The following is a 27,205-nucleotide window of genomic DNA, read 5'->3' on the forward strand; positions in this document are numbered from 1 at the left end:
AAAAAAATGCGTGGCCTCAAGACTCATTCAATGGTATGCCGAGCGTCCCGATCGGACCAGGAATGACCGAGTGGGAACAGGAATGCTGTTATTTTCCACAATAACTGGGCGGGGGGTGGAGGGATCGGGTTGGGGTGTTCGGCAAAACGATGCGTGGCCTCAAGACGCATCCAACGGTATGCGGAACGCCAGGATCGAAGCAGGAATGAACGAGTTATAGTCGATTTTCCATGGGAATGCTGCTGGCGGAATTTCCCGTGAGGGGGGTGATCCGGAGGAAGGGGGAACCCTTAGTTCCCTTAAATATTGAAAAACACGTTTTAGAGGACTTTTTAAAGATATTTAAAGAAAGAAACAAAATTGTGGAAGAATTTCATAAAACTTGGAAAACACTCTTAAATTGGGCGGAAAAATATTTGGCATGACGGAAAGAAAATAATTTTCTGACCACTTTTAAAATTTCCATTTGCTACCTCCTCGGCTAGTATGCTCTCCTGTTACTCCTGGTCGGATTTTGCCGCATGAAAATCCACAAAAATCTGGCATAAAAATCCGACCAGGACCGACTCGTTGTAACAGGAGAGCATGCATTCGAGGAGGTAGCTCGGGCCAGCCAAAAATTCCAAATCCAGTTTTAATTTTCGAAATCCAACTTAAAGTTGAGTTGGAAATTTTAAATTTGGAATTCAACTTTTAATTTTGACTCGGGATTTTAAAACTGATTTTGGATTTTAAATTTGAATTTGGAATTTTTCGGCCTGCCCGAGCTACCTCTTTGAAAACATGCTCTCCTGTTACAACCAGTCGGTCCTGGTCGGATTTTTGTGGATTTTCATGCGGCAAAATCCGACCAGGAGTAACAGGAGAGCATACTAGCCGAGGAGGTAGCAAATGGAAATTTTAAAAGTGGTCAGAAAATTATTTTCTTTCCGTCATGCCAAATATTTTTCCGCCCAATTTAAGAGTGTTTTCCAAGTTTTATGAAATTCATCCTCAATTTTGTTTCTTTCTTTAAATATCTTTTAAAAAGTCCACTACAACGAGTTTTTCAATATTTAAGGGTACTAAGGGTTCCCCCTTTTCCCGGATCACCTCCCTCACGGGAAATTCCGCCAGCAGCATTCCCGTGGAAAATCGACTATAACTCGTTCATTCCTGCTTCGATCCTGGCGTTCCGCATACCGTTGGATGCGTCTTGCAGCCGCGCATCTTTTTGCCGAACACCCCAACCCGATCCCTCCACCCCCCGCCCAGTTATTGCGAAAAATAACAGCATTCCCATGGAAAATCGGCGATAACTCGCTCAGTTGTGGTCCGATCCTGGCGTCCGGCATACCGTTGGATGCGTCTTGAGGCCACGCATCGTTTTGCGGAACACCCCAACCCGATCCCTCCACCCCCCGCCCAGTTATTGTGGAAAATAACAGCATTCCTGTTCCCACTCGGTCATTCCTGGTCCGATCGGGACGCTCGGCATACCATTGAATGCGTCTTACAGCCGCGCATCTTTTTGCCCAGCATCCCAACCCGATCCCTCCACCCCTCGTCCAGTTATTGTGGAAAATAACAGCATTTCCATGGAAAATCGACTATAACTCGTTCATTCCTGCTTCGATCCTGGCGTTCCGCATACCGTGGGATGCGTCTTGAGGCCACGCATCTTTTTGCCGAACACCCCAACCCAATCCCTCCACCCCCCGCTCAGTTATTGCGAAAAATAACAGCATTCCCATGGAAAATCGTCGATAACTTGGCCATTCTTTGTCCGATCCTGGCGTCCGGCATACCGTTCGATGCGTCTTGAGGCCGCACATCTTTTTGCCCAACACCCCAACCCAATCCCTCCACCCCTTGTCCAGTTATTGTGGAAAATAACAGCATTCCCGTGGAAAATCGACTATAACTCGTTCATTCCTGCTTCGATCCTTTTTGGCAAAAACGTGATCATATTACACGATCTTCCTACTAAAGCGAGTATAGTAAAGTCAACTTTCTGCCCATTATTTACGCTGTAATCTGTAAATGTAATCCCTTAACCCAAGTCCAGTTTTCTCCACCGTATCTTTGTTTGCTTTCAAGCTAGATAACAGGAGGAATCTCTTCGCTCTCTCTCGCTGTCTCTACACGATATAAAACGACTTTCGGATGCACGATAATAACTTCAACCCGTACACAATATTTTGGATGTTCCACATTTTTTTTAATCATTTTTTGTTACAAAAAGACAATAATCGATCACGGTTTTCATTCTTCTGTGAGTGTATGTGTGACTGCGTGTTTTTGTGTTTCCTTTGTTTTCTTTATCTTTATCCTTATTATGTTATACTTGTTGCGGGACCTTTTTCCCTTCACCTACTTTACTTTCATCGTGTTCGGTTTGTTGTTTGTTTGTTTTTCATCTTCTTTTCTTACGATCTTCTTTCTCCCTTTAGTTCTGTTGTGTATTGTGTTTGTTTAAATGTGGGTTTTTTCTTTCTTGTGTTGTGTTTCATATCCCGTTTCCTTTTCATTCTTTCTTATCTTCATTAACCTTATCTGTGTGTGTTTGTTTGTTTTTTTTTTAGTTTTGCTTCATGTACCTCTTACACTCTATAGTTAATTTAATATTTATCTTTTCTTTTTTCTCTCTCTCCCTCTCTCTCTCTCTCTTTCTCTCTCTCTCTCTCTCTCTTTTTCTCTCTTCGTCATCACCATCACACGCCTGACGATCTACCAATGTTCTGTGTATTTCTAATGTGCTGTTTTACACCTTACTTAGTTTCTTTACATGTTGAATGCTTCTAATTGTAAGCATTGTATGTATTTGTGTGTGTGTGTGGTTTATGTGGATGTGTTTCTGGTGAAGGGAAGAAGAATGAAAGAAAACTAAACGTTACAATTAATATTTCTCTCCTCCGGTACACAACCCGGGATCATTCTTTTTTACAATGGTTTTACCAAATGTAAGTTTTACTTGCATGCTTTTAATGTTAGTTTTGTATTTGTTGTTTGTTTTTGTTTGTTTAATTCTTATTTTTCCTATAACCTTCTGCTTAGGATGCACATCGGTGCAGTTTTGCATGGTTTCTTTCTTACTGTTTCGCCTTTTTCTTCCCCGTATTATTCCTTTGCAAACATACACCTTTTTATATGTTTATGTTTGTTTCCTTTTTTTTTGTATTTCATTTTCTTGCTTACGCTAATAAGAGAATAGTTCTTTTTTTGTTTGTTTTGCATTTCCATCAACTTTCACCTTTCACTTTCTTTCTATCTCTTTCGCTCTCTCTCTCGTACCTAAATATAGGATTATAATATAATTAGAATAATCATGACAATAGAATATAATAGTATTGTGGGGTTCACATTAGTTTGTATGTGTTAAGGTGTGTTTGCAATAGAGTTGATAATAATGTTTATAATTAGATTATTTACAAGAAACAAACCAACGAAAAAAAAACCTGCGCAATGATCTTTAATCATATCAATAAGCATATGAGGCGGGGGTGAGTTTTCGTTTAATTGAATAATCAAAATGGTTGTTTAGAAAAAATACAATTTCCAAAGCAAAATATCATTTCACCATAGTTAGCAATTATTACAAGCAGATCTCCTTTAAGGAATCCTGAATTTGTGGCTGCCCTTTTTCTTTGCTTATCCAAAAATTCCCTTCCCTAAACACTAAAATTTTGCTTCCAGCTATTTGTTTGTTGTGTGTGTGTGTTTTTTTTTTTTTTGCTTTTCCCCACCGACTTTTGACACCCTCTTTTCATCCAAAGCTAAGCTTATGCTCTCACCTTCCTCTGCTCTCCTGTGGTTCTTGTTCGATTTGTTTTACTCATTCTTTTAGCTGAGATAGATTAGTCATTTTGTTTCTCGTTTGAAGTTTATTAGTTTCCGTACTTTGTACGTTTTTGTTTTCTCATTTTTTTTTTGCGTTTTTAGACGAACAATCCAAAAACCTTCATAAATCATAGCCCAAATCCATCAATTTTGATTTCTTTTCTTTTCTATCCCACTCGTTTTGTTCATTAATTTCGGTTTTTCTCTTCTTCTAATGAATGCTTTTACTCATGAGAATGAAAGTTATTTAAACAGAAACAAAAATAATGAGTCATTTTCAAATGTTTCCTTTCTTTGAGAAATTAATTTCTAACATAACTTAGCGTATGTCGCATTGAATGAGTGATATGAACATATGTATAGGTGAGAACGAAGGTAATCCATGTTAATGGTTGTCGCTTACCTTAACTTCTACTACTTCTATTTATCAATGTTTTGTAGAGCAAAAAAGTAAAAAGATAAAACTAAACAAGGGAAAACCATGCTTACTTTCACACTCGACAAAGAACAGCGGTCGTACAGCTCAAGAACACGAACGTACACATTAATTATCAAATAAATGAGGTAGAAAATTATAATCGACGTTCACAATACTACTACAGTCTACAGGCCTTACTCGCTACATGCTCGTATTCTAGTCGCTCTTTCTCTCTCTCGCTGCGTGTGTGTTTCGTTCAATTTTTCTTCCCAGAAATTGGAAATAAAATGGAAAGAAGGACTTCAAACTGATTAAGCGCCCAATTTAATAGAAACAATCGTTATAGGACAGTGCAGCAGCACTAATCTGCCACTATGCACGCTAAACGCTAGAGGAAACATTTACCTCAAAAAAGAAAATTCAGGATTAATATAAGGGAGTTTTATGTATGCTTTATCCTTCTGAGTTTTTCTTCTCTTTCCTGTATCCTTGATTTGCGGGGTTTTTTGGGTTTTAATTCTGATGGCACACACACACCTGGACGTGATGGGGGACGCACGCTATTGTACATTATTGAAATATTTGTAGGTTTTAACAAAAAATTCGAGGTATATTACTGTTTCAAAAATTATCCTTTCGTAACTATTTTGATTGGCTCACAATCGGCCATCAGAGGAACAAATGAACCTGCAATAATATAGGGACAGGGGAAAGAAAAACAAACCTTATCTCACTGGGCAGATTAGAGGGAGGCTTTCTATTCCCGTTCAAAACAAAAAATGGCGGCTTTGACAACAACTTGAGCAAACTGGGTTCCAGATCAGTTCGTTTCAGCCTTACACAGTTCTCATTTACTTCTCGCCCCGATTCAACTTATCAAGCATTTCATCCCGCGCGTCTTAACAAACATTTTCTTTCCTATGCAAATACTAGTTTCGAAGCAAAACGAAAAGAAAAACAAGGTGTTTTTTTATACAACCTCATTTAAATTGTATGCTTTCTTCTCGTGTTCACTTTACACCCTTTTTCTCCTGCTCCTTTAAATTCTCTTTCTTGCTTTCTCTCTCTTTTAACAACTTTGTAGCTTTGTTCTGTGTTTTTCATGCTGTCTGTGTTACATTTGCTTGTTTACATATATATATATATATATATATTTTCCCCTCCCTCCTTTTCTTCCTTTTTATTCTCCTTCCACATCCGTTTCTCTTTCTCCTTTTTTGTTTGTTTGTTAGTTTAAATCTTTTAACGCTTCTTTCGCCATTCTCCTTTTTTTTTGTTTGCTCTATTTTACGTTTGTATGCTTGCTAGCTGTTTTGTTTAAGTTTGTTTTGTAGACATTTTGTTGTTGTTGTTTTAACACGGGGGGTTTCTTTTTTAGATGCTCTGGGGAGAAAGGGATACCGGTGGGAAGAGAGAGATGGAAGGGGGAGGGAAAACTGTATTTAATATAAATTATGTTTCTGGTTTTGTTTTGTTTTTCATGCATTCTTAGCCCTCCTTTTGCGCCTTACGCCTTATCAACTGCTCAATTCCTACAAACTTTTCGTTTTAAGTCATATTTTTTTCTCCTCTTGAATATGAAAATTTTAAATTACTTTTTTCTTTCTTCGATCGCCTTCATTATCTTCACACGTTTTTTCCCCCCATTACTAGTATTACACACAAACACTCGTTTCTTCTTTGTTTTTTTTTCGTTTAGAACAGTTTAATGAACATCAGGTCTATTTGTGTCAGCGCAGCGCATTTCTCTCTGTTTCCTCTTCAAAAACCTTCTCACATTTCTGCTGAATTGAGTAGGGGAGGGGTAATTAGAATTGGAAATAAAAAACAAAACCGATCGCGTAAAGATTGTAGTGTAACGTACTTCAATTCAAGAAGGTACCTCTTTTACGATAAGTTTCTTGTAAATGTTACAAGAAAGTTCTATTTTATCTTCCCTACACGTTCTATTTGTGCATTTAAGTCTATTTTCTGTTTGTGAAGATGGAATTTGATAAACGTAATATACAACTCTTACACCGAGAGTAGGCTAAGTATGTACGAGACAGATAGTAATAATAGTTAAAATAGAACTTGTAAAAAAAAGATTATCTTCCTTTTGCTATTGATTGACAACGGTTAATTTTACGGTAAAGGAAACAAGTGGTTTAAATTGTATTATGAATAAAAGAACTTACAACTTACACAAAAAAAAAAAACTCGATTGATCACACTTTCATTTGGAACGAAAATTGCTTGGTAAGAAACAACAAAAATAAACCATATTTCAAAGCTATTGTTTCGATTGGGGGATTTGGCTATGGCGGTTGTTTGGTTATTGTGGTGTGTTTATGTTTGTGCTGTGTATATTGTAGAAGTATGGTAATGGTTTAATGGTTGGAAGTGTTCTGGTTGCTCTATTGGTATGGGACGGTGTGTTTCACACGTAATACTATTGCTTGCTTGGTTGGTTGTGTGAGTGTGTGTTCGTGAGGTTGTGGTATACTATTCCAGTGTTCGAACCACGTTGTCCGTTGTCGCAGCCTCTGTGGGTATGCGTATCATACAGTGTGATTTGTCCTTGTAAGCCGGAAAAACCTGGTCTAGCAGCTACACATACACATTATCGTCTTCTTTTTTTCGTCATTCGTCATTCTAGTTGTTCAACAGTTTAATATTGCTATCACACACACAAAAACACCAACATCTATTTGAACTACAGCTTTGTACCGATCGGTGTAAGGCTTTACACAATCCAAATACACCAACTGATTGGTAAACTGTTGAACAACATAAAGAAATTAATTTAAAGGATTTAAGAAATTAAATCAATGTGAAAAGGGCAATAGACATGTGAAAGAAAGGAACCAGAAGGAATCCTATAAACCACAATTAGAAAACCCGATTGTACTTTTTTCCCTAGAAAATATTATTGCATACTTTCAGGAGCAGCTGAGCACCAAACAAATTAATACAAAAAAATGTGAAAGAACTTAATAGGTTATTTTTAATCTTGTTTTGTTGAACATCTATTGGAAATAAAATTTGATACGAAAAGATGAAAGAAAATCAAGCAAAATCCTTGTAGCCTTTTTTAGTGTACGCCCTCTTGTATCGTACATCTTCTCTAGAGGTAGCTTCAAGCGTGTAGCATTGCTGGACTAGTGTTTTCGCAACCTCGGACGGACAAGTCCTTGTATGATCTTTTTTCTGCATTGCGCCATACACACACAAGCGCTACGACAACGGAGCTGGACAGTATCGAACATATTTGGTGTGATAGGTTAAGAAAGTATAACGTAACGTATCCAACTACTACTAATAGTTGTCGGGTAGTTGCTGTTCATGAGTTGTAACAAAAAACTGTAACGTAATATTATGGAATTATACGAGTAGTAGTAGTAGTAGTAGATTCTATATGTGTGTGTGTGTGTGTGTGTATCAGGGTGTTTAGTTTTATGCGGTAAAAGGATTCATCTCATCGTGCCTTAACTTCATTATCCTTCTACCATTTCTTCTTCTGTCCCATATCTGTCCATTAACAGTAGTATTCATCTTCAATTATATCTCATACATCTCACGCTTTTCAACGATTAAATGCTTCGCTTTCTCGGAACTCATCATCATCTTCCTCTACTTTGCTTATACTTTTCTTACATCCTAGTACCTTCTAGCATGAATGTGTGTGTTCTATAGAACCTGTTGTCTCAGAATTAACGTTGCAAACAAAACGCACACCGAACAGTACAACTCCTGTGTCGTCTCCACCGGGGTTGTGGCAGGAATTGGGTGGATATTGGTGGATCGTGGGAGGGTTTTCTTGTTGTTTAGAATGGTTGGAAGATGATGGTTTTGGCAAACGGTTTGATTGTTCATGTTCTCAGGGTTCCATTCTCGCTCTGGCTAGCGTACTGTTCTTCCATCCGTATTAATGCCTTTGAAAGCCTTCTTTCGGGTGGCGCAAAAAAAAAAGGTTGAGCTACCGCTTTCCGACATCCGACTCTCCCGAAGAGCACTCTATAGAGCGATACTACACTTATCGATTACATTTGAACTGAATAACCTGAACGGAATACGCGGGAAGAATGCACTGAACATTTGTAGGTATATCTGGTTTGATGCACACACCACGCTACCACACTCCCAACTCTATTTGTCTTTTTGTCTGGTACACTCCACTTATTCGGTTAGCATCTTCTGTCCTCTTTTTAATCTCATACGTGTGTGCTTTTCGGGGTTTACGTTTACGGTTTTTGTGTTTTTGTTTGCTTTATGCAAACGGCAGTATTGGGTTACTTTTTACATGAACTTCTATTTTTTGTTGTTGTTCGTTTTCTCTCACACCGCAGCGCACCAAAAGTATGGTAGCTGGGTGAATAACCTAAACATAACGCAAACATCTGAGCAGAATTCGGTTTTTATCTGTTTGTTTTGTTTGTCTGGTGGTCGCACATTGGTGTACGTTTTAGTAGTTTGTTCGCCCTTGCATCATCTCCTTTTCTTTATCGGTTTTTTGTTTGTTTGCTTTTATAATTTGCTTCATCATTTTCTTACAATCATCATCTTCTAAAGTACTCTCTAGAGTGGGTTTGCTATATTGCATTATTAGACTTTTGTTTTAACGCTTTTCCTCTCTCTCTCTCTATTTTCCTTTTTCATTTGTTTTTGTTTTTTTACTTTTGTGTTTATTCTTTTTTTTTTTGTTTGAGTGTGTAGTAATGTTCTTTGTTCTGTGGAAGCAATCGATACAGGTAAAGTTCCGGGTTTTGTTTAGATTTGTAGACCTTTGTAAAGAGTTTTGTATCTTTCTCTGTTCCTTTTTCCCCCAAACTCATGTCCTTTCTCTGTTTTTTCCAACTTTTCATTTCCACACATATAATCTGCAATCTTAACGCGAACTCGACAAACTTTCTTCTCTGACAGGTATCTTATATCCAGAATTGGAAACTATCCACAATCTTCCATTCCAACTTCATGCAATCAAAAATAAAAAAATAAATTGCAAATCAAACATTCCGCCCTCCCAGGGGTGGTTGCAGAGTACAAAAGCAAACCAACAGACAAATCACACTCACAAAAAGGAATCACACACAAGATGAAACTGTCGGTGGATTTATATTAATAATAACCTGAAGTTTTTGGTTTTTGTTTTCTGTTGCACAAACAAAAAGTATTTGCGGAGGTTTCGATCTGGGGGAGTTGTGTTGCTTTTGTTACTCGTTTTTTCTTCTTTGTTTTGCTGTAAATTCCAGTTTTTGCTAACGCAATCTATAGACCTACGAAATACTACTACCACGCGTTAATATCTAACCCTACAGCGGACGCACGCAAACAACGTGGTGGGGGTGTGCTATGATGTTCTTGTTTTTCCTATACTTTAAACTCATCAATCTCGTCCCTCTTCTTTCGATTGATGTAGTTGAATTGTTTAAATAAAACTGGAGGTATTGAAGTGTTTTCTTCGTTCGTTTTTCCCCTTTTCCCCCCTTTTTGTTCAATATTCCTTGTAGCCGTTACTGCAATTTAATTGGCCGTTATCGGTTTCTGTTAGTGTTTTTGAGTATGGGTGTACGTGTATGTGTGATTGATTTTATATGCGATTGTGGCGTTAATTCGTTAACTTGCTATCCTGTTCTGTTCGTTTTACCTTCATTGTGTGGTGCAAAAATCCCTAATTTATCTGCCAGCGCATCTTCCTCTCCGTGCATTAATGCGATGAAGATTAACGGTTTGCTTTAAAAAAAACCCAAGAGTGGATATGTTTCTAGTCTTTGTTGTTTAAATTTAATAATGGTGAAGATTTTCGTACAATCAGCACTGGATTTGGTAATAGTAAAAAAAAACTAATAATCTTCTTCGAAAATTTTTCTTTACACAATTGTTGGAAAAAAATAAAACTAATAATCTTTCACATGACTCAAAGATGGCGTCAATACAACATAAGAAAAATAAAATGAGTTCCATTATGCACGCGGCGCATTTTCTGGTTTCTTCTTCTCTACAAACGGTCTCCCTCTCTCTCTCTCTCTCTCTAGTGTGTGGATCCGTTCTTGTATATATAGTGTGGCAATATGCCTCTGTTTTTGTTTAATATTTTCTCTCGATCACACTCACTCGCACACAGTTTTACCCGGACATCCATTCGCGCAGTACACACACACACACATTCGCGCTTATCCCACACTCATGTCAGCTTCAGTTTGTCTTATGCACTATATGAAACATATACCACTTACCTACCTCACATTACCTTATCCAACTAAACGGACTTACTATTAAAAATGGGTTTTTTTTATAATTACTTAGTAGCTGTGTGGGTGTATGTGTTTGTTTGTTTTCACTCGGTATCCTTAGTTTCTTCCTTCCCGGTCTCATTATTCGTTTTTTTTTTGCGGCTGATTTTCAGCATATTTTTTACCCTGCCCTTTTTTTGTCTGTCGAATTATGTTAAATAGTACGTTTAAAAACACCGCTTTTGATCGCTCGAGGAGCTCGGGCGAAGAAGAGACTGAGAAACGCATTTAACGTAGATTCGCCAACGTTTTCTTGATCCTGAGTGCTGACAGACGGGCTGCCGGATGCTGATACCAGCATTCCTTCATCACCTTCGAGATTGCGTGCAGAGTGTCGCAGGCAACCCATCGGCTCGGTATGCACGGACGCTGCTGATCCACACAGACTACCTATAATTGCAATAGAAGAATGAATTTTTAATAGTAAAATTGAAACCCCACTACACCACACCGCATAAAGCGTACCTTTCGCATCTCTTCGATGGTGGGATCCGGTTGCACCACATCGTAGAAAGGCAGTTGATACTCGTCGTAGATGCCGTCGACGTTACACCGTCGTGCGATCTCCCACAGTACGAGCCCCAGCGCGTACACGTCCGCCCGCTTGAACGAGTCGAACTGATACACGTTGATCGTTTCGTCCAGCACTTCCGGTGCCATGTAGCGCTTGGTGCCGACGCGGTGCGTCGACGGTATGTCGACCGTGTCGGTCGTGACGATGTGACGTACCGCCAGCCCAAGATCACCGATGCAGCAGGTAAGGTTCGATTTGACCAGAATGTTCTTTGACTTCAGATCACGGTGAGCGATCGCGGGTTTTCCGCGCGTACCGACAATGTCCATGTGCAGGTGGGCCAGTCCGGTCGCTATCGAGTATGCCATTTCGAGCATTGTGTCAGGATCGACGCAGCGTGCAGTTAGGAAGTCGAACAGGGACCCATTCTCGTGGTAGTCCGTTACCAGCCAGAGCTGTGTCCAGGTGCCATTATCTATAGAAATGAAAATAGAGATATTTTATTGTAACTTCTTTACAGGCGAACATTAGAGAGATATTTAAAATGATTTGCTGTTCAAGAGATGCACAACTGTGACTTGGAACAGTTTGAGAAGCATTCCAGAATGATGTCTCACAAGTCTGCCCACATGATCAAAGCAATTGTTGCAGTTTTGATACATTCAGTATACAAAAAGAGTTCTTAATATAATGCTGACATCAAAATTATGTAACTAATATTATTTCCGAACGTCCTACACTTCACACAAAAATTTATAAGGGCCTGACAAACGATTCTCTTGATTGCTGTCCAACATTGCTCTGGAAGATCTCGTGTGAAATTTCAATATCCAAGCCACGGATTGCGAAGAATACATTTAGGCTTAGATCCTCAATCCAAGCCTTCGACGATGACAAAATATTTTAATCGAGCCTGTTTGGAAAACAGAAGAGAGGGACACGGGATTCGTACCCCATCAAGAAGCTGAGGTTAACCTATCGGAGGTCGGTTGCAACCGTGTACGAATGAAAGCAGCCTCGGCATGAGTTTCCTGGAAACGTCTTGAGCTTGGCAATGTCCTTACAAACTTGGCAGCTTTGAACTTGAGCAAGATCCAACGTCCTTACCTTTGTTGTCAGCAGCGATAAAACCAAGAATGTTTTCGTGGCGCAGCATAATCGTCTGATAGATTTCCGCCTCCCGGAACCAGGAACATTCCTCACGGCTGGAGAAAATCTTCACGGCCACATTCTCTCCACGCCATCTACCGCGCCACACTTCACCGAAGCGTCCCTTGCCAATCACTTCAACCAGCTGTATTTGTCGAGCGATGGAGCGTTGCACTAACAGTGGCAATCCAGCTGTATAAAAAGAGACACTAACATTAGACGGCACGGCTTTACGGCACACATTCGCTTTACAGCTTACCAGAACCAGATCCGGATGTGGTCAACTCAATGAAATCCTGTATGGTGGTGTGTCCGTTCAGGATCGGATAGCTTGCACCGCACACCGAATCTTCCGGCAGTATTTGCCGTGCGCCACTGTTCCGCTTACGACGGCCGTAGAATAGCACGGAGAAGACAGCGATTAACGTTACCGCGAGTGCGGTCAACAGCAGCACGACCAGTAACGCGGCTGGCCACTTTTCAACTTCTTGGGCTGTTTGCAGATCAAACGCAAATCAATTGCGCCACGGTGAGGGGTGGTTGAATAACATCAACCATGAAAATGGCGACACCACCAGTAAGCAGAGCCGTATCGGAAATGGGAAAAGTTTTATTAGAAAATGTACCACAAAAAATATCCCATTGGAAAACGGATAAAATCATAACTATTCATATCCGCAAGGGAAGGGAAAAAACAGGATAAGAAGGAAACATTACAAAAAAAAACAAAAATAAGGGCAGTAGAAAATCATTTCATTTTATCGGGCTTCGTGTAGCCCTTCTCGACAGGTCGTAGAAAAGATTGCAGCAAAATTTGTATCTTTTTTTTTTTTGCTTGTGGGAGATCTGGCAGCTCTCACCAACGTTCAGGCGTAAAGTTGTTTCACATAATTTTGCTAACCTCATTTGATGGCGCTAGTAAAATTATGAACACACTTTCTAGCACCCGCTGTATGAATTTACCGATCCCAGAAGATACAAGTTTTGCACAAAAAAAAAGAAACAAAAAAATCCCACACACACATATACAAACTAACTAACGTACTAAGCTACACACAGCTACGCAAGCAGATTACCAACCAAACGACCGGTTAGAAGCAATAGTGAGCGTTCGAATAGAGCACAGAAGGCGACGGACAAGACGTGAGAAGGCAAAAAAGTTGTGCAAATCCTATTCGAAGTTAGTGAAGCGTTAAAATAAAAACTAAACCCCCCTCGGCCGTAGTGAGAGAAAGGACCGAAGGGAACACAACAAGCGGATTAGTATTATTCACGTGTTTTTACGACGGACAACGACCATGTGACACCGAGACGACGACGACGATAACCACCATCACCGAAATTATACACCCAACAGTTAGTTTCACACAAAGACACACACACACACACACACACACACATACGCATACACATACACACGTGCAAACACACACACAAACACAAGTGCATTCTTCCTTTTCCCTTCATGCAAGTGGCAAAGGAACTCGGCAAACAGAAAGCACCGATATTAGATTCGCTAGCAGAAGCAATAGTTTCGAAAATAGATTAAACTAAAAAAAAATGCTTGAACATGCATAAGCCGATAATAGTAAAGCGTAAGTAACTCTTCAGGATGGGTCGGCTGCAATAAGAAGCAATGTTTCACAAGAACAAGCAAATACATACATGTTACAGCAGTGGAAAGGAAAAACAGGAGAAAGAGAAACGACAAAATAGATGGCGGATTTTTGCACTTCATGCACGCGTGCAACCAGTTGTCGAGGAAGCCGTATCTATGTGGGACGTAAAAATTGATGAGTTTGTGTTGGTTTTAAACCCATCACACATCGTCCTCTAACATCTCAAAAAGCTTTTTGTGAGGTGTTAAGTGAGTAGAAAAATAAGTTAAAAAAAGTGCAAATTAGGAAACGGCTTCAAGAAAATAAAAGAGGAATGTGACGGTGCTTGCCAGGGAAAAAAAGCACAAATAATAACGTTTCTTTCCCGCAAAATATGAAAAACAGTGCGTACACAGGAGTATGAAAAAGGAATGTGATAAGTGTATACAGTGATGTACATGCGAAATAAATTATTTATACTGAGTGTGTTCTTCCAAAACACATTCCCCAAGCTCCCCGGAAATGTGCTTTTTGAAAACAATAAAAAAATATTATTGCCGCCGGTTAGAAATAAAAATGCTAATATTCTTTTCCACACCATGTCGAGCTTCGTGAAGATCGAAGGCGTTGTGGGCAGCTGTTCCCTTTGCAACCAACGGGATGCTCAGTGTTCACTCTGAAAACTCGCAGCGATATTGTTGATAGTGTGGTTTAAGACTTTTCCCCCACTGGACCAAACTATCAACCCGAGGATTCGTCGAGCTGAAGAAACCTGGTGGCAAAGGCTTGGGAAAAATCGCTCCGACGCGTGAGCGCACTGAAGAACGATTATCTGGGCCATGTGGCTTGTGGAAATTGTCGAAAACTCACCCCCGAGCGAAGCGAAGCTAGCACCGTGCTCGAGGGTGCTAGGTTTAATATTTATTCAGCATCTTATTTTTATAACCATGCTTGGTACGGCATAGCAAAACCCGGAAAGTTAACGTCGTATACATATCGCTGCTTTTCTAGCAACACAGAAAACAGACAAAGAAAGCAGTAAAGCAGCAACAAAAAGAAGTAGGAAAAATGGCAAGCCACACATACATAAACTAATAAAACGAAGCGAGCATAAACAACGTAAGGTTTGCCATAGAAAAGCGCACTGTTTAGTGTTTGCCCTGTTGAGTGTGTGCGTTAGGCGAGTGAGGCAAAGGAAATTTTCCTACTCATATATGTTTGTCATATCATTTTTCTTTCCTTTTGAGTAGCACTATACGAAAAGCGTGTAAACAAACGGAACCAACAAAATGGCGTACATAAAGCAGCTGAGTGGAACAAAGCAGGAAAAAAAGCTAGCGAAGTGGAAGCAGTATTTGTGTATCTTATTTCGCAGTAGAAAACAAACGGAAAGTTAAGCAAAATGTATAAAAGAAAGTTAGACAGAAAACAAATTGTTGTAGCAACACGATGAAAAGATTTAAAAAGAAAAGTAAACATAATAAAAAAAGATAACTTAGCAACTACAACTTTAACAAAAATGATAAAAAAGCTCCAGATAAATCTTGCATAACTAACAAAGAACAAAGTTAACTGGAAGCGGTACAAAGTTTAAAACTAGTAAAAAGAAATTGAAACATCCTTTTGAACACCCTGTAAAGAAAACTTTCACAAAACAAAACAAAAAACGAAAGAAAACTTACTTAAACACACAAACAAAGGATGAAATTTTACTTTAAATTTTCAACACTATTTTCTTATTATTTTTTGTCGCTTTCCCTTATCGTAAAAAATTTGTTGCCGAAGGAAAATTGCGCTCTGATGCTGCATTGTTTCATCAACAACATTATTAACTCTGCTTTCTGCCGATATTTCACTCGCTTTTTAGTACAACGAAACATTCAAACGAAGAATGGAGGGGGGGGGGAAAGATTCCCAACACGCGCACTCACACCAACCGTTTCCCCTTTCCCAAAGCCCAGTCAATTACCTCTCTTCGAATGAAGATGTAAGCTTTATGGCCGTCTGAGATTTCATGTCGAGTTGATGCTTAATTTTTTCCTCTACTTTTCTTCCTTTTATTATTATATCTCTTTTTCTCAAGGGAGCAAGAACATTCTACCGGGCATCAACCAAAAAAAGTGGGGGGTCGAGTTTGATGTGAAAAGGAAATGAAGTGCTTTTTGCTTGTTGTGAGCACACTATTAGTTTCGTAAGCCTCATTAGCATATTCGAGCAGAGGTCAGAATTAGTTTGCCCTTTTCGCTCGGCGCTTTGTTCGATTTTAGTGTGTGAGTGTTTCGTTTTTCCTGCAATTTTTTTTTTTTTTTTTTTGTTAGGCTAATCTTGTGGCGCTTGTGCTTCTCGTGAGCAGGATATGCTACCCGACCGAATGGGGCGTGCATGATTGTTGAAGGAAAAAGGTTTCCAAAGATTCTATCTCGAGTGGTCGATGTTTTTTGCCACCCAATGGTGATGTATCCGATTACATCAGCCAGATCTTTGCTTCCCTATTTACTCATCCTGGTCAAACAGTTGGATGAAACTTGGACAGAAATATTTATTCTAGCAATAGAGCAATGTTAGGACAAACCATAATCACATACATACGCATTTCTATTAATCATCATCAGATTCGTCCGAGCACCCGGATGATCCTTGGAGCTTTGGAAGTGTGACGAACCTAGCTAGTAGCTACTACTACCACTCACAGCCTGATATAATTGTGCATGCTTTCAGTCTTGGTACCGATACGTCCACTAGAAACAATCTCCACTTGGAAGTGACAAAACTCATAGAGGGGAAAAAACGCACCCAGCCACAAGCAGAGTACAAACGAAAAGGAAGTCCATATGTCGGTATGTTTGTTCCTACCGGATGACTTGTGATTGATGTTTACGTGGGACTTACCACGACCCTGGTGTGTTGTGGTTTGGTATGTGGAACCAAGAAATGTTCTTGTTTTTTTCCCCTTGTCCTTTATTGTATCCGGCGAAAGTAAGATAAATGATACACTAACAGCCACATGACATACACGTTGAGCCACCAGAGAATAAGCACTTGCTGCTTGCTACTGCTGACTAGTTCTTAGACGAGTGGATCTCCTTACTGTCTCGCGAAAATTGCGACTCCCAAGTTTAAGGTGGAATAAATCTTACAGGAACACTCCATGAGGATTAATCAACAATTCCATTCCTAATGTGACTCAAAGTCCAGCGTCCACTAAACAGTAACGATTTCCATTTGCTGCAATCATCCACAGAGTCCTAACGGGGCTACAAAGACTGCTTAAAACGAGCTTACTTAAGCATCAAAACATGCCGACCATCAAGTGACCCTACTAAACATCCTAAATGTTCCCCAAGTGTGAACAACACTTTTCCACTTCAAATTACCCTACCAAGCAACTACTAGCTTTGCGGTTGTCTACAGCCGCAAAATCACTACCGAATGATGGTGAGCCCATTACTTACATTAAACAGGCAACTTTAATAGCAGTCCCTCTCTTTCTCCTCTGAGCTTTTTATTTTATTTTTCCATCGCTTAAGTTAGATTGAGAAAAGCACGGAATTGCAGAATCGACAACCACAAGAAAACAATGCTTAAATGCTCCCCCAAAATCTTCACAAAAACAATATAAAGCCTCACCTCGCATACATTTAATGTGTGTCTGTGTGTGTATGTGTTTGTCACTTTCCTGTTCCGAGAAAATGCGTTTAGCTTAACGATTATGGGGTCAACTTTTCCAAAGCTCATTTTATGCTAAACTGCTTCAATCCAAGCCACACAATCAGTGTGAAGGAGGAGTTGGTTTGTGTTGCAAGAAAAAGTCGATCAAGAGAAACCAAACACGCACCCATAAACACAATTCACTAGTATTGCTTAGTAAGTGTTGTGTGCAATGAAAAGCGCCTAACAGTATGCAATCGTACTAGTTTCACAATTCCCGACCGTTTTTTAAACTGGTTAACCCAATAAAACCATGATATTATTAAATGAATAATTCCAGTAATATTATTATCATTTTGCATAACCAATTTCCGAATGGAAATAATGATTAAACAATTGAAAAACACATAAACACATAAACATACTATCGTTTGCCACATTATTTACTCCCATGTGTTTTTTTTTTTCATTCCGATTCAAAGAATGCTCATTAATTTGCAAATATGCTTGATCGTTAGGTTTCCGAGAGCGACACCCAAGAAAAACTATTCACGACACAGCCATTAGTTTTTCCTGCCACCGACAACCCCTTCACATTACCGCCACAAGCCACAAGTCGATTGCCATTCTTTACCTTCCTTCTTTAGTTTTGTCACACAAGCAAAAGAGCGAGCGCAGGAGGAAGGAGTTTCCCTAACAGTCGTGCCCCAGCATATCCTTGTTACCGTCGCAAGACGAGCCTTTCAGATAAATGATTACTTTCCCGTGTAACACACAACACAAATGTATCGATAAATAACAAAACACGGATTTCAAATAACACAAACGAAACGCGAAAAGAAAAGGCAACGAAAGCAACCTTCGAAACAGCAGCAGCAACAGCGAAGGAAGCTGATTTTCGGCGAGCTCGTAAATTCGATAAAATATTGTATGCGGTCAGGCAAAACAGCAGCAAGCGACCAGCGTGTGTTTGCTGGTGAAAAAAGGATGGCGAGAAAATAAAAATATTTGTAACATCGAAACATTTCGTGTTACATGCAAACCGTGCGCATATGATTCTGGGAAATGGGCGTAAATGATTGAAAGAAATGCAAAACTGATCAGATTATATTGTGAAACATTATTCCTTGTCGAGGTTTACTATCCTTCGGTTGGCTCCCGGTAAAGAAAGGGATAAAAACTTCTTCTACAACCAAAAAACTACTGAATCGAACTAGCACAAAGCACTTAATGAACGGTTTCCTGTCCGAGATCGAACAGTAACGCTAGTAAAAGAGCCATGCAAGTCAATGCTATTTCTAAACACTGCCAGCCGATCCTGATATAGCCCCGAATGTGGCCACCAGAAAGAGCCAACATAACCTTTGTGTTTCCACTTTCCTGGAAGGACACCGAGGACAGCCAGTCGACAAGTTAGAATCATCCGCACGCAAATAGGGCAACGGTAGCAGCAAAATAGCAAACGCTGATGACGATTGCCGCTTTGAGGCTTCGGTACACCAACGCACCGCCGCATCCAACGCACCTTACCAAGAAGAGTGTGAGAGTGGCAGAAGGACGACAGAAGCATGACGCAAGTTAACCAACGATATTTATCTAGTTGATGAAGGCGACTGTACGGTTGACGGTTATGGATTTATAGCGCATTGTTTGTAAGTTGTTGGGCAGCAATTCCGTGGAATTGATTTCCCACAGGATTGCAGTCGTCCCCCCGTCGTAGAGTGGTCGTCCGAGCTCTCTCTCTCTCTCGCTCTTGGCGGGTTTGGGACACATCTATGAAGGTTTTATCACCGATGGAAATGGATGGATCTCATTTCGAGGCCTTTTGCTGCTTTCGGTTGACGTTTATTCTTGGAAAACGCGCCCGTCATGGCACTGGCTGTCGAACAGTTGTTGGCATACGGCGCACCGCAGGACTATGATTAAGGATGGGGGGGAGTAGAATAGCTTTAATGAATCGACCATCCTCCAAACACGATTGAAGGACACTCACGCATACATACGGACACACGCACACATACGCACACACGCACACAGTAAATACGTTGTTCCTCAAGTACAAATGTATATGAACAAGTAAACAAACAATGTAACCAAGATGAGATAAAATACCTGTAACTATGGGTTTGAACAGTTTTAATAGTTGAACGATTACCAGGATGTAGATGAGACCCAACACAACACAAATGGTATCCTAGAACTGATATCTTAGGTAAGGTAGTATGTTGAGAGGACGATCACCAAACCCGACCAGTCGATGTTTCGAAGACACACAACAACACACAGAAAGAGACATGGCCTGTTATCCGTAACCGAAAAAAAAAATACAAAAACTGAACAAGTCCCAATATTCTAAAGGACACCACAAGTTCCACCGATTGTACCCCCTTTTTAGAAGGATATCAGAGTGAGGGTGAGTGTGTACAGGAAAACCATCTCCCCATGCTCACCTGGCGTCAGGTAGCTAAACACGATCTCCAGATTGCAAAAGTCTTCCTTGCAACAACCCATCCAGTGTGGTTCGGTGGTAGTCTTCTGCCGGCACCAGAGAGGATCATGCTTCAGATTAAGCTCTTTATGCTCCACGCACCTTATACAGCGCACACACACGCACACGCAAGGGGAGGAGTTTTTTTTTTGTTTGGGTGGGGAAGGTGGGGGCCAAAACAGCCGGAAGCGAGATAGAAGGGATCACAGGGCACAGCACACATCCACAGACCGCGTCGAATAGAATGTGGGTCCGAAAAATAGAGGGAAATTTAGAACTTTACTAGCTGCTTGCTTACGTGTGCTAATACTGCACCAACATGCACTTTGTATGTATACATCCGGAATCCTGCGGTGAGAATTCACAGGACTCACAGACGGAGCTTACTTGCTATAGACCGCTACCATCTATCACCGTTCAGTATGGAAAAAGATGACTACCCCGCAGAGCACACACACACAGTGGATGATTGATGGAGATGATGATGATAATGTTGATGATCGCTTTGCTGATCAATGAAAGTTAAGAAAAACCACAAATGATCAATGATGGTTTCGAGGGGGAAAAAACAAGTGTGAGTTATGAAGTGTGATTTTTAAAGTTTGTTTCTAAAAACTCTTCTTGTGGACACTCTTTAAGCCGAAAACCCTTTTTCTTGGAGAAATTTTCTTATGATAAATGATGATGAAGGTTGCTAAATTTTAAGCTTTTCTTGGTACAATGCCGATGGTGAGAGAGAGAGAACAAAAAGTAGCGGGTAAAGATAAGATAAATTCATTGCAGAAAGCCTGTTTGTGAAGTTTGAAGGATTAAAAGAAAGTTTAGCAATCAAATTAAACGGGGCAAAAACCTGCAATGCAAAACAAACGGGACGACAAAGAAGCACTCAAGATCAATTAGAAAAGATGGTCCACGAGATGAGCATAAATAAGGCGAGTTTCTGAGAAGGTAGATAAATATAACTTAATAAATGGATTTAAAAGGGGATTTTATGGCGTTTTGCGACACGAGACTCAGGAGGAGTAGATTAATCAAAATAGTAGTTTTGTATACGGCGAGACATCTAAAAAAAAAGAGTGTAGCATCTAAGGTTTCGAGTTTGCTGAAGATTGCAGTTTGGGTACAATTTTAACGCTCGCGGACTTGTGATCAACTTTCATCCTCATCCATTCCATTCAAAATCTTTAAACCAATAAGCATAAAATGTTCTCGAATGTTACATATTTTAGTAATTTTAAAAGAGACAAATCTATACTTGAGACTGCTGATGTCTGGAATAAATTAGCTATTCAACAACTATTATGCTCAACTACCGTATATACCCCACACTCCTACCATAAGAGACAGAATGCTTCCCCGCATTTATGGTCTCATTAAAATATTAAATGCCCTCTCTATCCCATTTACATCCGCTTGTTGGCGGCAACTGTCTAAAACTATCATTACAAAACCATCGCAGCGCTCGAACATACACTAATTAAAGTGTTTCAAAAAGCGCAACTTTATAGCTGCTGCTGTGTCTTCCCACGAACGAGAAAACACAACCTAAGGCGAAAAACTTTGACTTCGATACAGTTCGAACACGGGCGGCATCAAAGCTTTCGCCATGCCGCTGCTCGGCTTGAAGAGATTGCCATATTTGGCCATCGGGATTCTGGCTGAAATTCTTGTCGATTTTGGAGCACACGAAGCGACGGAGCCTGCCGGCAGTGCTTATCGGTAGGACGAGTATCGCGTCGACTACATGGTAGCATCGGTAGTGTCCCTGTGTATAGCCTCTTTCCACACAGCCACACGTTCCGCGGTTGGACTTTCACGCAGCTTAAACTATGGAAACATTTATGCTTGTTATGATGTTCTGCTTGCTGCCTTTTTTGCCGAAGGGCTAATTTCAATCATTGGCACGTGAGACGCAAATTAGATGATTCTGACAAAAGACACCCGCGGGGGCTAATGTACGCCACGTCATCACCACTAGCTCCACTTTTTACCCTCGTGCGCGCTCACTCAACATTTCTGAAGCGTGCATGAAGCATACCACCAGAAATTCTACTGCTCAACAACAAAGACACATCGGCGAGCGAAGCAGAAACTAAAACACCACTCAGTGTGCTTCTGTGCCAAGTGCTCGTTTTTCTTCCGAATCATCTAAATCCCATCACTTGCACAAAGGCAGGGAGGGTGGTCGCGGGGTTTCCTAGGCAAGTTCCGTGACCGTTTCGTTCTGTACTCTACTCACCCGAAGAAGATCATGAAATTTATATGCGTGCAAATTATTTCGAATTTGAATTTTATAGCCAGAACGCCTCCTGCTATCATGCGCGCACCCCGAAACAAATATAGGCCTGCCTGCCTGTCTGACCAGTACAGGAGGGCTAACCGGGGCGGACGGCAGACGGGAACGATACATTACAGCGCAATTCCTTACTGATGGCCGAACGAAGCTTTGGCGAAGCCGTGAGCGGTTACGATGGAACCAGCGACGGTGTAATCGACAACCGGCACGGCTATCCCAACCACCAACCCCCTGTGCATTGGGCGAGAGCGTGACTATGACAGCAGGGTTCGGCAAAAAAAGGATGGACGAGGCAAGGAGGAAAGTTGGCACGAGCGGTACGAGAAGCACCCGACCGGAAAGAACAGCTCGGGGTGGCTGCAGTGCTTGTGTGAGAGGTAGCTGACCGGTCTGAAGGGTAACGAGAACGAATTGAAATTGAAATTACGAGAATCACTGCTGCACGAAGGCATGGCAGGGGCGAGGGGTAGCCGAAAGACGAGGTGATTCCCCACCACGGACCATAAGTTCGGTGTTGGTCTAGTGTCTTATCATATCGTAACTGCCGATGCCGCCGAGTGTGAGCATTCAAGCATGATGCCACACATTTCACATCCAATTTTGTGCCCAGTTCCTCACAAGTCTAGACGATTGAGAAGGTCTCCGACGGCTCTGTGCAGAGCTAGAAGTGATTCAAAGAAGCGTTGCCAACACAAATCCAGGTATTTTTGCAGGAATGTGATTTTTAAACGATTACAAAACCTAACTACTGTATTATTTATTTGCTTCCGTACGAAACCTTACGTCTCGCGCCAGCCAGAAAAGCCTCTGGTTCTAGAGTCACGCATTCCAGCCTCCATATTTCACCTACATGTATCACTTCATTGAAACCAATAGTCATTTCAATACGAAAAAACCAAAAGAGTTCTTGAAGTAGTATAAACGACACCTCGTCTTGATCGTCCTACTTCCTGTTACTCCACTGCTTGCCTCCATTAGAATCTTTTGAAGAAACACTCTTTTGTACGATGAGGATGCAGATATTTCTTGACGATGCTCAGTACATTGCACCCAGGTATAGCGAGAGGATGTCTGCAAACTTTGCCGATACAGCATTACATCAGCATAATTTCGAACATCAAAGTTCAACTCCGTTCTACGTCAGCATGATGTGCGAATTTGATTGATTCTCGAAACGAGATTTATTAAGAGACGCTCAGGCCGAGTGCCTTAAAGCAGATAACGTGCTTTGATCTTTGAACAACTTATCAGTTCTGGTTGACTTTAGTCATTAAAGATACTATTGCAAAAATGCTCTCGCTTTAATGCGCTATTAATCAGCACCCGGCAAACTGTTGATCCTGTCAAACGAGTTTATTATGGATCATTAGACGCAAAGAGAAGCTGAAACTGGATCAGCAGTGGTTACATTATCGCTTACCAAGCTGTTCCTTAACGACCCGTTGACAAATGACCGGTTTTTGATAAATGAAGCAGCTCGCCTGCTCTCGTCCTATATCTTTCCGATCATGATTAAAGCAAAAGCAAGTTCCTCGGCACCTTCTTGATGACCTAAAACCTGCCACAAATGCGTTTTACTTCGCTAAATGCAATATCTTTGGCATTATATGCATCTCCACGTCCGTGATAGATATCGAGCGTAGGAAAATAAAACAATAGCAGTGCAAATTCTTGTGCTTGGTTGATTGGTAACGGATGGTATTTACGTAAGAATCTTTCATCCTTAGTAGGAGGGCAAAAAGGCCAAAGTAGCATCGGCCAGTATCGAAATATTGGAAGCATCAACAAAAAAAAAACATTATCGCTTGTGGCGTACTTCACATCACATCCTCAGCGTCGGTGTACACATCAAACTTTTCTTTGCCAAAGCTAAGCAGTTGTCCATGCCCAACAGATTGTTCAATATGTTGTTACTTCGGTTCCGAATACCTGTACCATTAGCAACAAAACACCTTTAGAACACGATGCTATCGGTATGCTAGCACGGATGTGCAACGGAGTAACTGGGCTTGATGTGTTCGGGAAGAGATTGTACAAAAGAAGAGGCACAATAAGAAATGGAGTAACTGCACCCTTCCCTTGCAATCTTTACCATTAATCTTTATTACCGTTGTCTCCCGTATGCCCTCATGGGTTTAACCTTGCAGAAAGACGCGATGATGACGTTTGATCGTCGACCGACCTCTTGCGTCAGCATCCCTGGGAGAAGCAGACGAGAACAGCTCTGGGATGTGCAATGGCAGTGAAAGTGAACGAAATGAAAAATTACCATCAATAATCACCAGCTACAGTATTACGAGGTGACATTGAAGGGCAGAAAGATTGCTGGCAGGTGGAAAGATAACACAAACAAACTGTTATCCATAATGGACAACATTCGTTCTTTGTTTTGTTTTCCAATTGAGATATTTCGAGGTTTAGGTTCATTAATATTTTGGGTTAAATTTAACATTACTTTTAAATGCATTTTTATCAAATATTTAAGAATGTCTGTAGTAAATAAATATTAAAGAAACAAACAAAGCCGGTCGCCATAAGTTCCTCCCAAACAGGTAATTTCTGTAAATTTGACAGAACAGTCTGACTTGTTAGCTTTGAAAGTATGGATACAAATCTCTACAATAAATAATGATATCCAAAGCTCCAACAATCACATTATCGAATATGTGTCAGTACCAATTTTATTTACGATACGATAAAAAACGACTAAAAAAAGCAATACTATACTTTACTCCAATTTCAAACGGCAAACCTCCAACAAGGAATGCTTTAATTTTTATCTCCAATCGCTCCAAAACATGACCAACAGCCAACAACCAGCATGAAATTACCCCTTGAACAGATTCAACGATCGAGTCCATCCCTAAGATATCTCGAATACTCTCTCCTTTTTAGCCAAGCGCAACATCCACCGCTGATGATCTCACATCACATTTATTGATTTTTATCATCGTCATAGCTTATTACTGTTATTGCCATTGTCGTCGTCATCGTCAACATTAATCGATTTCAATACGACGGTGCGCTCGCGCCATGGCCCGCCACCACTTCTTAAGGCCGGGCTACATTGATCGTACTCGCAAGCGTAATTTTTATATTCACTAGCGCATCTGGCGGCGACCAGCGCAAGCTAGATGTGGGTATAATTTAAGTGCCAAAATTATTCATGCTTGGTGTCTCATCAATTTTCGACCAGGCTGTCTGTATGCCGTTTGACATGTTGATCAAAATCAATAAATTGCTACAGGTCAGGACGCCGAGTACTGCGGGGCAAATCGTCATTTCATGATCCTGGAATGAAAAAGAAAATTCAGTTAAATACTTCCCTTTTTTAATTTAAATTAAAACAACAGAAAGGTCGACAATCGCGTGATAATTCGGTCATGCTAGCCGTCACACCGGAACCACAGTGATAATAATAACACGTGCTATTTTTATATTAAATGTATACAAATAGGCCGGTAAATTTTGCTTACAATTTTATAAAAAAAAAAGTTCTACCAAGCAATATGACAAAGCCGTTCCTCATGAATAAAAAAACTCGCTCTATACTAAAAACCGCTACAATACCAAAACGAACAACCAGTTTCACACACTCTGCAATGTAGTTTAAATGATGAAATAGATGGACAAACCCTACAACAAATTATTTAAGCACTTGTGAAACCTACAAACACTACATTTTTCAATAAAATGTTCAGCTCAATTGCGGCCCCGAGCCGAGCCGGCGATTCACAGACAACAGTTCACACACACACACACACAATTTTCGTTAAAAACAGTTGTACTTACTATTTTTTCATTGCGTCCACTGCTTCCTGCTTGTTCCATGGCTAGAAATACAATATGTATGTTAAATTACCACATATTTTCAAAAAAACATACACGACAAAATATCGAACATACTCACCGAGCTGTTTGTTTACTGGTTTGTGATCAAAATTATAGGCTCCTCGACCCAAAACGCTTTTTGACAGATAAATTATACCAGCCTCTAGCTTCGACCCGCCGCCGCTAGATGGCGTATGCGTTCACAAAAATTACACTCAGGAGTACGATCAATGTAGCCCGGCCTTTAAACAATATTAATCGTTTGTTTTAAACAAAAATTCTCTATTTTTATGAATCACACCAAACGAACTACTTACCCGTAATGTGTTTTCCGAATGAATCCAACCCGATCGGCCAACCGTCTACATTCTTTCTCCGTCAATGGAGCGTCCTTGATCATGACCACACCGTACGCAATCAACGCTTCGATCCAGCACTTCAACGCCCCATCATCCCGCAGAACTTCCTCAAACGAAAACTCCTTCAACACCTCCCCAAAGCCATCCACACCCCAAACGACCGGTTCGGGACGGTACCACTCTTTCAGATAGCGTTCAGTGTCCTGCTCCCTAAAACTTCGCTTCAAAAGCCAATCCAGATCGTACACCGATCGATGGCCATCTTCAATTGCTTCGTGTCCCCAAACCAATTCCAACGAATGACCAGCGTCCACCACACGCACCTGCAACACCTTTACCCGATCCACATCGAACCGTTCCCAGTCCAGCACCCGGCTAGAAGATCCGTCATGGAAGCATCGCTCACACTGGCAGTTATCGCGCAACCAAACTGCTGGGAACTCGTACCGTTCCGTGTCCACTCGAAGCACCACACGCGAGCGGTTCGTATCGACGGTGGCTTCCCTTATCTGGCGTCTTGATGACGTCGACTCTTGTACCACAAGCCGGGTGGACTTTACCCTCGAACCATTCGGTGGATCTTCCGAGGGTTCGCTACGATCTACTACGGGCAGTGGTGATGACGAAGATGCGACTGTTCGAAACGGATGTGTGCCGGAATGCGTGGTGGTATGATTGCGATTGAGATTGCTAAAATTAAAACCAGCACTTGAGGTCACGGCAGTTAAGAGCGTTGACGATCCGATCGTTCTGTTAAGCTTTGCTACACAGCGAAGAAGTGACATTATTCAACGAATGGTTTGTCTCACGAAA

General features: G+C 40.8%; 3 protein-coding genes across 3 annotated transcripts in view; 1 reads left to right on the forward strand and 2 right to left on the reverse strand.

Annotated features, from left to right (window-relative positions):
* Positions 1-27,205, forward strand: part of LOC126560363 (protein Shroom) — a 301,881-nt gene that overhangs the window by 166,234 nt on the left and 108,442 nt on the right. The gene's annotated exons all lie outside the window — the stretch shown is intronic.
* Positions 6,121-27,177, reverse strand: LOC126565203 (gamma-butyrobetaine dioxygenase-like). The gene is made up of 2 exons (XM_050222356.1): positions 26,347-27,177; positions 6,121-6,137 (listed from the first exon to the last, which is right to left on the reverse strand). Exon 1 carries the CDS (start codon positions 27,175-27,177, stop codon positions 26,347-26,349), a length of 831 nt encoding a protein of 276 aa, XP_050078313.1. The 3' UTR covers positions 6,121-6,137.
* The window catches only part of LOC126564613 (TGF-beta receptor type-1), a 101,382-nt gene continuing 84,914 nt past the window's right edge, over positions 10,738-27,205 (reverse strand). The window contains exons 4-7 of the mRNA XM_050221692.1: positions 12,432-12,665; positions 12,131-12,364; positions 10,975-11,498; positions 10,738-10,899 (exon numbers count right to left, since the gene is read on the reverse strand). Coding sequence (XP_050077649.1) covers positions 10,738-10,899; positions 10,975-11,498; positions 12,131-12,364; positions 12,432-12,665 — 1,154 coding nt within the window. The remainder of the gene's footprint in view (positions 10,900-10,974; positions 11,499-12,130; positions 12,365-12,431; positions 12,666-27,205) is intronic.

This window comes from Anopheles maculipalpis, chromosome 3RL (assembly GCF_943734695.1).
Source record: "Anopheles maculipalpis chromosome 3RL, idAnoMacuDA_375_x, whole genome shotgun sequence".
NCBI classification, from domain to species: Eukaryota; Metazoa; Arthropoda; class Insecta; order Diptera; family Culicidae; genus Anopheles; species Anopheles maculipalpis.